This window comes from Egretta garzetta, unplaced genomic scaffold (genome assembly GCF_000687185.1).
Source record: "Egretta garzetta isolate BGI_Z169 unplaced genomic scaffold, ASM68718v1 scaffold287, whole genome shotgun sequence".
Classification (NCBI taxonomy): domain Eukaryota; kingdom Metazoa; phylum Chordata; class Aves; order Pelecaniformes; family Ardeidae; genus Egretta; species Egretta garzetta.
In genome coordinates this window covers 12,712,531-12,725,626 of record NW_009260435.1, presented here as the reverse complement: position 1 = coordinate 12,725,626, position 13,096 = coordinate 12,712,531, and the positions used below count along the sequence as shown (strand labels likewise).

General features: G+C 38.7%; 1 protein-coding gene across 1 annotated transcript in view; it reads right to left on the bottom strand.

Annotated features, from left to right (window-relative positions):
* Nucleotides 1-13,096, bottom strand: part of GATM (glycine amidinotransferase) — a 30,085-nt gene that overhangs the window by 1,110 nt on the left and 15,879 nt on the right. Inside the window, exons 2-8 of the mRNA XM_035899562.1 lie at nt 12,587-12,805; nt 6,887-7,082; nt 5,516-5,706; nt 4,004-4,141; nt 3,545-3,709; nt 1,615-1,678; nt 1,398-1,514 (exon numbers count right to left, since the gene is read on the bottom strand). Of these exons, the coding sequence (XP_035755455.1) occupies nt 1,398-1,514; nt 1,615-1,678; nt 3,545-3,709; nt 4,004-4,141; nt 5,516-5,706; nt 6,887-7,082; nt 12,587-12,805 (1,090 nt within the window). The remainder of the gene's footprint in view (nt 1-1,397; nt 1,515-1,614; nt 1,679-3,544; nt 3,710-4,003; nt 4,142-5,515; nt 5,707-6,886; nt 7,083-12,586; nt 12,806-13,096) is intronic.

Genomic DNA, 13,096 nt, shown 5'->3' with positions numbered 1-13,096 from the left:
AACCCTTCTTCTAGATTCACAGTTGCTATCTTCCACCTTTGGATCATTCTCTCCTTCCCATCATTTTTATCTCTTTAAAAGGAGTCTTTTGCTATTGGGGTGTATTATCTTTTACTCTACAATAGAACTATCCCTCACTTCCCTTGACTTCTCATCTACCCACCAGTGAAGACTACCTGTCTTCTACCCTGTCAACTTTTGCATCACCATGTACTATCCTGCAGCAATAGGCTGTAGCACCAAGCAATCTGGCCACCCTCCCACTAAGCCAACTGTGAACCACAAGTAGATCTACCTACATCCTTCCCTTCCAGCATAATGGAAACACTTGGATTAACTGCATGAGTTCAGATTTTTAAGTCTATATTTTTTGTCTTTGGAGTTAGCTGTACAGAGTAAGATTTTCAGATTTTACATTCAGTTACAGTTCTCCTGCCACTGCATACCTGAAGGAATTCCACCCTATTATGAGGACTGAGATTCTCCATAAATGAGCAGAAATACCTGGCTTAAGTCGTCTAAATTTGACAGTTTAAAGTAAAGAGTTTGAAACTAGAGAAATCTGAAAGTATTTTGGCAATGAGGGATAGCAAGCTCTACATCGTTCAGCAATATGTGTACTAAACATCTCCAAGACAGGTTTTGACCTCCAAACTGAACAAGAGTTTTACGAGCTGGGCCAGTGGGCACTTGGGGTTTCCCAGCTTCTCCTGCTCCCAGTGACTTGAGAACACTTTTAAAAATTTAATTTTTTTTTACTGTTTATCAGAGCAGTTGTTCTAACTATGGATTGTGTAGTGGGCGTTTTGAAGGGAAAGCAGTGTTGGTCTCTGCTCCCAGGTAATGGGCGATGGGATGAGGAGAAATGGCCTCAAGTTGCACCAGGGGAGGTTTAGGTTGGACATTAGGAAAAATTTCTTCCCTGAAAGGGCTCTCAAGAACTGGAATGGGCTGCCCAGGGAAGGGGTTGAGTCCCCATCCCTGGAGGAATTTAAAAGCTGGGCAGACGAGGTGCTTACAAGTGTAGTTTATCGGTGGGATGGCAGGGTTAGGGTAACGGTTGGGCTTGATGATCTTAAAGGTCTTTTCCAACCTAAACAAATCTATGATTAAAAAAGCTCATTCAAAAGCATGCTAGCAGTAACTTTAATTGCTACTTATAACTTTATTTGCTGCAATCTGTAGGGGGCACAAGATGCAAGAAGCCCATATTCATATGACTGAGGTATTCAGGAGAGAAAAAAAAAAAAAAAAAATCACTTAATGATTCTTACTTACTAATCCAATTGAGTACCTTTTCCAGTGCTGGCTGCTTTGACTACTTTCGTCCTGATGTGTATAGCTGGTATCAAGATCATTTTGGTTTAAGTATATGTTGAAATAATGTTAGGACGTACCCAGATTTTCAAACATCTTCTGAATTGATGTCTCATTGGCATCCACCATCACACGTTTCTCATCCAGCATTAGGACATTCATGGAGAGCCATTTAGAAGACATCCACAGTGGGTGATCTAAACACATGGGAATTAACATTCACTGTACCAATGCTGCCCCATATTAATACTATTAAGAATACTCTTGGAATTCTTAGAAAAGAAAGAGTGAATATACCATCTGGAATAAGCGGCACTGGGGGGCGAATCACGGTCCAGCCTGCTTTCTTGAAGAGCTCAATCTGAAAGAGCAATTTAATTAGATTCTAAACAGGGTTCTTAAAGCCTGGTGTTCTCCAACCTCTGCCACATTTTCTCAGGCTACTTCAATACGTGTGACATCCTCTTCCCTCCACTCACTACTCTTGCCCTCATTCAAGTTCCATCTACAAACCCAATTTTCACACAAGCACTTTTTTAAAAGCCTTTTCAAACTTTGCATACTACTAACATTTCTTTCTACTGTTTTTATATACACTAGGTAGACCAAGATATATGTTAAAGACATATGCAGTTTAGAGCCTGTGAAGTAAAGATATTAGTAACAGCACAAAAGTCTTTATTTTTGGTATTATATCTTCCCATATGACTGTAAAAGCCATTGATATGAATTACACTGCCATTTATAGAAACAAAACCACCAAAAATACCACATAAAATTACATTTGCATCATGCTTCATAAGAAACTTAATATGCAGTTTATTTAACAAAGGGAATAAAATAAAGGCATCCTAGGGAATAATTTGTGTCTCTAAGAATTACACAATTAAGTTAAAATAAGAGGAGGATAATTTGGCTAAGAAGAATTGACCTTTCAACTTCATTGTCTGAATACTTGGAAAAGCTCTTTATTCAAGTGTTACCACAAGGTGGAGCTGAAAACTCAATAACCAGCCTGGCCTGCCAGGATTTTGAAGAAAAGCCCCCTTTCATCTGCACCTCATCCCGCTCCGTTTCCTGGTCATCCAGAGCTGCCAAATCAGTTTTTATGAAAGAAAGCTGCATCTTTTATATCTACACAGACAGCAGTTTTCCATTTAAAAACTCCCAGCACATGGGTTTAACACAGAGAGACCAAAAGTGTCCTCTTGCAAGTAAGATTATGAAAGTCAGGGGAAGGGAAAAGGGGAGGAAAATACTATGATTGTTTAAAAAAAGATATTCTCGTAATGGATGTTACAAAAGGCAATAATTCAATGGGGACCATTTGCATTGAAGCCACTTGCTGTGAAGAGAGTAATATTGCTTCTAATAGCTATGCTGTACACATGGTTCCATCATCTCTGCTGCATACAGCTCTATCCCACTGATTAAGTATTGGCTCAGCTATTCCAATGTGGTTTTACAGCTGCTGAAGTCATGGGTATCCTCACAAAAATCCTCAAGCACCGACAGTACTGGTAACATGCCTGTAACAGGGATGAGCTTACTCTCTGGAGGGCTTTCTGATTTGATTGCACTGTTTAGCAATATTAGCTTTTTCTCAGAGTGAAGTAGTAGGTTTTACATACTGAACCATGTCTCTCCTCTTTCATACTTTTCAAAAAGTATTTCTCACTCAGTTATTCAGAGCTGAATACTGGAGCAATTACCAGCCTCCTGCTATTGCTACAGTTAACAATACCAAAGGAGAGGCTTCCAAAATAAGAATAAAAATGGGGATTACTCATCTGAACAGCAGAAAACCCTCAACCTCTCCTTGGATACAGTTAATATATGTATGTAGTGGAAGTGTTCAGAAAAGTAGTAAAACCTATGCACTTGCTTTGATACTACAGTATTACAAAATAGATCACTTCCATCACAGTTAAATCACATACATAGGAGGAAACACTCAACGCATCCTCCTAGCCTCACAATAAGAAAGCACAAAGAGCAGTAGCAGAAAACCTGGGGAGAACAATGGTCACTGTACTGCTGAGAAAGTTCTAGAGTTGAGATGTAAATACATTTGTAAGTTCCTGAACAACTGAGTGTATTTAAATTCAGTAATTTAATGTTATGCAAGTGGATACAAAATAAACTTGATTAGCAATTATCCATCGGGGCCTAATCCAGCCGAATCATTTTTAAACACAAAACACTTACCCCTCTGCTACACTCTTACCTGATGACAGGGACGATCTGGATTAGAGAGCACAAGATCAGGGCCAATGATATTAAAAGTGGCATCAATGTGCATGGGGTTAGGATCCTTAAAGGATATTACATGCACTCTATAGTCTGGTGCAAGATGTCGCCTCATCCATTCAATGCCCATGTAATTTGTAACCTGGTAACAGGACAAAGCAAGTTTCACTAGGCTAGAATATAAACTGCATCCAAGCTTAGTTTATCTAAAGTTTTATTTAAATAAATATTTAAAACCAAAATATCAGAAGTTTGTTCCTTTAGCTAACCTCTTAGCTGTAGAACAGTCTCATCCTGTATATCAGACATTCTAAGAGTAGCAATTTCTTTTGTCAATGTTATTATTTTAATGCTGTTCAGGAATTTAAAGAGACATAAATACAAGTATCAATCATTAACATAGATACCAAAACTGTTGGAAGAAACCTTTGTTTACCTGGCTCCTTTGTACAAAGATATCTCTTCCAGCTCTAATGAAGTCAGCAGCATCAAAGCATGGCTCAAATTCAGTAGTTACAAATTTTCCCTGAGCAGCCAGCTTATGTCTGTCTTCAACAGAGAAGACTGGATAATCCTAGTTATAGAAAAAGGAATAACAACTTTAGGTTGGAGATAATAAGGGAAAGTTTTCAAACTATTTGCTACTGAAGAGTATTTCTCAGAGTGAACTAGTAGGTTTTACTCTTAACTTACTCTTAATACACTCTCCTAATTTTGAAATGAAGAAAATATGTTTATATTGATAGCTAGTATGTTCCTTGGATGTGGTTTGGTTTATTTGTTACTAAAATAAAAAAAGAAAGCATAAATGTAGACGCTTAAGTAGAAGGTTTTAAGTACATTCAAGCATAGGTGATGAGATAAGAGGCAATAGTTATATCAAGAAGTTAACTGCTCTTCAGAGCCACTGTCTCTATAATATTCTGGCTTCTAGATCAAAAGTATTCATTACCAATGGAGCTTAACTATCAGTCCAACAAATCACTGCACAGTGACATAAATACTGGTATGCTAATACTAGTAAACTATTTCCTAACAAAGGTGGACTCCCTGCTTTTTCCACATTTTAGAATGGAGCAGTACTTCAAGCTAGAAGGTAGGTCTTCAGGCATTTAAATAGATTTTACAATGAAATGCAATTAAGAACAAATGAGGTGAAAAAACAACACAAACTACTGGATAAGTAAGCATGCTTTAGAACAGGCTCTGGAATTTTTCTAATACTGACAGATTACTCTAAGGTAATTTTTTTTAACAAAGACTTCTTTGCATCACTGATAAGATGTCACTGTTCCCAGAAAGTTATAATCATTCCACATCCAGTTTTACTGCACTTGCTGTACATGCTCTTACCAGGGTCTTAATGCATTTGGGGGCCTACAGGAAACTACCAAAATTGTCTGAGTCAAAATGATTACAAAAGAAAAAATAAAATATTAACTTAAATATTTGGAAGGTAAATACTCGGTTTAGATCTCCCACAATTTCTTTTATGTAACTTTCAAAATATGAATCATCATGCAAAACAAGTATTATAAGATTTTTCTGTGCCAAAATGTGTATTCTTTCCCACTTCCCCGATACACTCAGGACATATGGACATTCTCAAGGTGTCTCAATTATTTGAAGTCATCTTTGTGATGTCTTTTGATGGCACGTTCCTCCCTCTTTAGTAATGCTAAGTTACAGCCAGTAGTCAAAACAATTCTAAGCAAACTTGAATCCAATAGACACAACTTCCTGTTTCTTATTTCCTAATTGTACAGACTCAGTTTCACCTGGGAAGCCTACAGAATATTTGCATACATTAGAAAAAACACAAATTTCCAGAGCTGTTTTGTGTCCCATCCCGCCCCCCAATTTTGTGAAACCTAGATATCAGGTTGAAACTATCAACAAAATTCTGTATAACCAGAACTGAAGTTATGAAGCAAAATGAGAGCAATACCTGATCATAGAGTTCATCTGCCATAGTGGGTTTGGGGGCAGTTGTCCACTTAGCACCACAGTTGAAATACTCTTTGATTATTCGTCTATATGCTCTGTACTCAAAGAACCGAGCACGCCAGGCCATAGGTGCTTCAATAATTTCATTTCCCACCACCAACAGGATGTCTCTTGGCATGGCAGCATACATACCTGAAAGGAAAAAAGCTATTAACCTATGAAACAAATATGCTTTTCTCAGCTCTTTTAGCTTAATCAATTTGCACCCTCCTTTTAACCATTATTTCTATCCAAAAGAGTGACAAAAAGCATCTTTACAAAAGTCAGGAAACCAGCACATAATCTGAGGTCCTTACATTCTCCAGTAAGTTTTCAAAGTGACATTTTTTTATTCCGAATAAATGCAACACCTTGCTACAAAGCCTCATTCATGATACCCTCACAGTTAGATGAAAGCCATCCACAATTTACAAGCCTCCACTTCATAATTCAGTTAATGGCTTATGAATTACTCAGACTTGGAAAGGTGATAATGGGTAGCAAGTTTTCCAAGTGGACCTCATTTCTTTATATGCCATCCTTTTAAAAAGTAATAGCACAGAAGAGGAATTTGATGGAACACAGAATTAGTGCAGAAAGCAGTCCCATTAGACTTTATTATCTGTTCCGTAACCAATTTGAATTCTGCTAGAACAACTTAAAAATACATTTGACATGAAAGGAGCCTGGAGACTATGCTTGATGCAAAGCTGAGTAGGAGCCAATGTGCTCTCACTGCAAATAAACAAGGGTAAGGAGGCATGTGGTCAGTAGGTAGACACATTCAAATTTCCTTGACACTCCTGAGGATCCTCCTGGAAAACTGTTTCTAGTTTTGGGTCCATAGTTTAACATGAATCCACCTTTAGGATCCAACTGAGGGCTATCAGGATAGTCAAGGGGGCCTTACAGCACATGACCTGGGAGGAGAAGTGGAGGAACCTTAGCCTATTTTGTGTGACAAGTAGGGGACAAAGCAGTAACAGCTACTTTCTGAGCCATTAAACATGACATGTGAACTCTTCTTGGTAGTGGCAATGACAACATGGCAAGGGAATCTGGAGACAGATGCTGGTGTGGGAAGTTCAGGTTAGGCACTAGGAAAATGTCTTTCATTAGAAAGTCCATGCAGCACTGAAACAGGTCAGCACACCAGGTGGCAGAATCTCCATCACTGGAGATTTTCCAAGCCATAGCTACACAATGCCATCACTGACCTCATCTAGCACTGGCAATAATCCTGCTGCAAGCAAGAACATAGGCTAGATGATATCCGAAATGTTTCGGACAAGAGCTAAACAGGCAAGGCCTTCAACAATGGAAGAACATTTACCTGTAGACTCAAAATCAGGTGTTTTATACTTCACAGACCAATCAATTGGATCAGGCCTCTTGACAATTACACCTTCTCTTTTCAAAATATTACACATCTCTTCAATTTCAGCAATAGCTTTTTTTAAGTGGTCTTTGGGGAAGCTCTGGCCTCCAAATTTCTGATAAAATCCCCAATACTTTTCATATGTGTTGGCCTAAAACAAAAGGACAGGTAAATGACAAAGAATAAGCATCAGTTATTTTGGTAGAGTGAAACAGATACATAAGACACAATTCTTAATACTCAAAGTTTCTTATTCTTCTTTCACTGACTCCCCATTGCTTTGTATGTGTTATGACCATAAGATGCCTTATATTTGATTCCTGCAATATTTTGAAGAGTTGCTAAGAATTGTTAACATCCTGCTGATTCTTCTAAAATAAAGGGGCAGGAGAGGAGGGCAGGAAAAAAATGAAGGGATAAGGTTCAATGCTTCAGATAAATGCTCAGTTATTCCTGGTTGAGAATCCCTATCCTGTTAGTACTTTGTTGTCTTTATTTTTTGTCTTTACTATTTCTACACACCATTGGCAAGCTTCACTCAGATGTTTTATGATATGCATGTGTCCAGTCATTAAACTTATGTAAGTGCAGGTGCTAGACTAGTTGTGAATGGCTGATGTCTTCACAAATACTGACATATAGTAACGAAGTTAAGTTTCAGCCGTATGTGCTAAGCAGGCCCATTCAACCAGCAGATAGCTTCAGTACTGCTGACAGACTGTACATGTGGCATGATGCCCAAGGAAAAAAAAAAAAAAAAGTCCTCTGAGGAACAGCAGGAAAAAAAGACCATTCTGGACTGTGGAGAAGCAAGTACACATTTCATTCCCACTTGCAAGTTTAGTTTGACTTTTAGATGGAATTTTCAAGATATTTCATTTCCTCCTATTTTCTGGATATAGATGGATCAGTAGCTTATATTACTTGTTTCTACTGATGGAAATACTATTATAAATAATCTAATAAATATTTCTAGAAGTCTCTTCCCCTCTTTAGCCATAGCCCTACAGAAAGTCTCATTATTTACCAAATCACAGATGAAAACTAAGAGACTACATCACACTTCAGTTAGTATTTAGTGGCTAGTATTGCCAAGCGGCCATGAAAGATCTGGTCCTTTTTACACTAGACCTGTACAAACACACCAAACCCTACAGACTCTGCTATTTAATAAGGCTAGCAGTCATGTTTTAAAATGAAAACAACCTTGAGCTCATCTCCAAAATGCATACATCTGTAGTCACCTTGTTAAAACCTCACTTCGGTACTGTCACAGTGGTGACATCAGGAATTCTAAAGCCATCCCAAGCAGAGGTAACATGCCTTGTTGGCTACAAGGGGATACTTCAGGTACAGCAGCAGTCTAGAAAATGCAAGAGATACTAAATTCACTGGTCAGGGTTGGATTAAAACAACTACAACATTTACAGGCCTAAATCCTCTGCTCCTGAAATCCTGTGATAGTCTTCTCAAATAAAAAACTAATTCAAAATAATGTCCTAGTTCTCATGGTTAAGAAAAATCCAGACATGTAATCAAAATAAATGATGCAGTTCAATGTGTCTTTGAAAGTACTTAATTCAAATTTATAAGCTGTGAAACCAGCAGTTTTGATGGGTCGCTGCCAACACTAATGTGACAGAGGAACAAGTGCATATGGAGCCCTTCTAGAACGACAGCAGAAGTGGTCAGGCCTTCCTTCCACCAGAGTCCTGCTCATTCAGGCAGCATGAGTGACAGCAATGGGGTGCAGGAGAACCTGCCCTCCCAAACATGAGGTTATCTCCTCACACTTGCAGTCTCAACTACCTTCCAGAAACCAATGTTCTGGACAAAACCAATGCAATTCTGTTCCTTTCGTGCTAGTACTGTCAGTGAGCCCTGAGCAGGCCAGGCCATTCATCTGAAAGCATGCCTGATCTCCTTTAACGATTCGGGCTATCCACTGTATTCTCTACTATGTCTGGATATTTGCCCTCATGCTAGAGAGGTAAGACAGAAGGAAAAGAACATTCAACCTTTTAGACATCCTCAACATTTATACAGAGCCCAGGCAAAGGTCTCAGCACGGCCATCCTGCTCCTCCAGTACTGAAGCTTCTTCCCATCCTTCCCGAAGGAATTTATTCTTTGTCTCTAAGCGAGGTCTTGGGTAACTTGATCACCTCAGACTTGCCAGCTGTTCAGAAGTCACAAGCAGATCATATGAAGTGCCTAGCATTCCTATGGAAACCTGTTCTGCTAATGAGACAAATTTGTCCTAAGGAGTAAAGCAAGTTATTTTCAGAGCCACCCATGATGTATTTGAATATCATTAATTCCTAAGAGATGCAGCTCCCCTTTTCACCAGGTGTCCTCTAGTACTGCTCTTTTTCAAACCTGAGAAATGACACTTATGTTACACTAATATGATGGCATGATCTTAAAGTTAAGACAGAGTAAGGGTTAACACCATAACACCACTTATATTCCCTACCTTCTGAATAATTGGGAAAAGGGTATGTGACTGAGACATCTATTTCATACCAGTTCAGGGTTTGATCATACAGATACAACTCATTTGAGACTTTTCAAGAAGTGCCATGGCCAGGACACAGAAAAGAGCTTTAAATAATCTCCTCAATGCACCTTATAACCTACTGTCTGAGAGTACCTGAGAAACTGTAGCAGCATTTAAGAAAAAAACCCTTTCTTTTCAGAAAGAAATTTAAGAGCGTGCTGTAAGGAAAAGATGTCTTCAAGAAACAGCAGAATTACTCCCTATAGTTGCTATATATTTTAAACATTTGCTGTAGAAAACAATATTATCCATGTTAATGCTCTCAACATGTACCTTAAAGCTAGTAATGACAGTTACTGAATTTAGTACATCGAAACGGAAATTCAGATCAAAATACTTTTTACCTAATTCAGTAGTAAACACCCTCCCCCCCAACTTTTCACTCAAGATACAATGATCTGTGGTAATCATACCTCTTCACCAAAATGCATTATTATTCACAAAATATACTGAAAAACATTGCAGTTTAACTAAGTGTCAACTGCTTCAGAAAAACATATCTGAACTGTGATATTTTTGACCAACATGCTAATTCAAAAAAAGTGCATCTTCCTAATTAATGTAGTTGTTAACCTCAGAGTTAGGATTCCCCGTGTTTCCCAATAGTGTATTTACCTCTACATAACCCATTTCAAGCTCCCAAAAGGATATGCAATACTGTCAGCTCATTAATATTCATCAGATACACAGGGCTCCCTATTAATTCATTCCTTCCTCCTTCTTATGCCAAGCACATCATTCCTACATCACAGCAAAGACTTGTGTATAACAAAACCACGTCTCAAAGTACGAGTGTGTGCTGAATGCAGCCATATTTCCTGCACTTTTTTGTAAACAAACATTCATACAATCTTAAAACACAACTCAGAAGTACCTCAAAGCAAGCGTTTACCAAAACTATTATACTTTGAGATGTGTTTTTTAAAGCATGTCAGGTCCAAAGCCTCACTTTTTCCTTATACAACTCAAATTCACTAGTTTTAAACTGCAGTTTTTATAACAAATGACCCTCATTCATACTTGGCAGAAGGCATGTGATACACATCAACCCTAGTATTGCTACTTACAGGGACAGTAGCAGGGATTTCTGGCTGTTGTATTACACTGGAGCAATGCACACATACACACCTTAACATTTCAGCCACACAGCAGAGATTTGAACAATAACTGAATCTATTAATATCTTTCAGTATTGGCAAGGTAGGAGTTGGTCTACTGTTTGGATTACTCAGCAACGCCTCCAGGTAAAGTTACTGTTGCAGTTTGTACAGCATAATTTAAGACAAAAGCACAGAAAACTGGAGGAAACCACAGCTCAGCTGGCACGCTCTACTACTATACCTGTTGTGGCCTGCGTTCTCTAGACTTGGCAGTTTACATAAAGCAAAGGTAAAGCTTGCTTTAACCCCGAGTTGTAGGTATTTGAATTGCAGAGGTAATTCTACACTTTGCCATTCCTCATTGAGCTTTTGATATCACATGTAACAGAAAGTGAAGTTCTGACCTCATTTAATTAGTTATGGCTTAACAGGCACTAGAACCAGGCTAGCTGTATAGCATGCCACGCTTCAAGTTAGACATTTGAAGAAGTATTTTTTCTGACATTAAAGCAAGCCCTTGGCCACTACTTGAGAACAGAATTTTGCCTCATTTAAAGTTACAATGTAACAAAGTTACAATCTCCCTTCCCCCCCCCCCCCCCCCCTTCCTGTACATTTATTATGGCAGTTTTATGTACACAAATGCACATACATACATTTGTATATTAGAAATGCCAATCCTCATTCACTTCTTTTTCTGAAGCTGCTAGAATATCTTTGGAACGTCTGAAACAGGATTCCAGAGGTTGGTAACTGAGTTTCAGCTTTCAGGAGTAAATAAAAGTCGTAACGAAGTCAGTGGTAAAGTTTTCATTGCGCTCACTGGGGCCAAGATACCATCTCAAATGTCCCAGTGTCAGTCAAATGATTACTCTTCTACCTGGGGATTAGAACTACCAAGCTGCAGTAATTCATTCACACTGTTCCAAACAGTTTTACCCAGAATCATAGCCCAGATTCTAAAGAAAAATATACAAAAGTGAAAGGGCCTGGGAGGAAGAAAAGTCTTCTCTACAAGTATGTCCCAAACTTCCTCTAAACTACTATTTCCAGCACTTTAAACATATTTCCAGTATCTTTGCCATTCCTTCAGCATCAGATCAGGAAATTCCCTTTCTTTTTTAACTGAAGTCTTCTGGTCAACTTTGTCAAGATATCCTTTAAAATTTTACTACGGTCTCTTCAGCAGAAGTTGTGTGCCAGTTCATTTTGCTGTGATAGCCATGGATTACATGCTGCCTTGGAGGCAGTACTGTACTGTGACGCTGGAAGAGAACAGTTCAAGGTCATCCCCACAAAAGCAGGTAAAAACACATACTTAGCAAGTTTAAAGTCCAAGTGAAGTACACAACAAAAACCTGGAGCAAGCCCATTGTTTGAGTGTTCCTGTTCTAAAACACAACATTTCAGATATAACAAAGAAATGTGGATTTATTTAGGTTGCTGTTGTAGTTTTAGGCACAGAAAAATGCTGAAAACCAGATGAGTATGTATTTCCATACAATACTTACTATAGCACATGAAGAGTTCCAGTGAGCTATTCAAGAACTATTTAAACAGAATGGTCCTGCTAGACTACAGCTATAGAACTCAATCTTTCTCAGACTATTAAGTAGAAAACTACCCTTTTTTCAAGTGATAACCTTACTTAGTTTTGAGCCCAATCATACTTTCATCAGTCCCAACAACTACCTCAAACGCTAAAGCACATACTTTGATAGCATCAGGGCTATATTACTAGAGCAGATTGCATACCTTAGAAACTCTTCTACTACTGACTTTTGTTAAAACAGCTAATTCAGTTGAAAGTGGGAAGAAAAAGCATATCCCTCACCAACATGGCTATACTGTAAAATTTCGCAGATGTAAACAACTACTTTGAAAGAAGAATCCTCAAGAGTAAGCACCACACCTTGTGCACTGTAAAGCTTAAGCAAATTGCACACATTAAACACGCATTATTTCCTATTTAAGGTTGGGGTTTTTTATTGTTTACCTTAACCTCCACAGAAAAAGGTGGGACACAAGCATTTTCAGCTCTTCCCACAATGACCTCTTCCAGTGGGTCCCATTCATTGTATGAGCAAACAGGACAGTCCTTAGGCACAGGGCTAGTAGCCTTGTTGTCCTCAGCAGCACAGGCGTTCTCGGAGGCTGTAGCTGCCTGGGTGCTCTGGAAAGATCGCTGCACCCATCCTGTAAAGACTCTTCCAAGCTTAAAATAGAAATAAGAACGAAAATTACATCTCCCTTACAAAAGGCAAAAAGCAATGGTTCAGTCCACAAGTGCCTCACACTGTAATCCCAAAGCCATGTGCATTATTTGGAGCATTAACAAAAACACACTGCTTGTTACAGACATTCTAGTTCATTCACAGCCTACTAGACGCTTAAAGAACAATTCGCCTTTTAAAACACACTCAGTTCAGGAGATTAATGGAACCGGGGCACAGCATTGACCGCCGAGCCGAGCCCTCTGCTGCTGAGCTGGGAGGATGCACGGGGG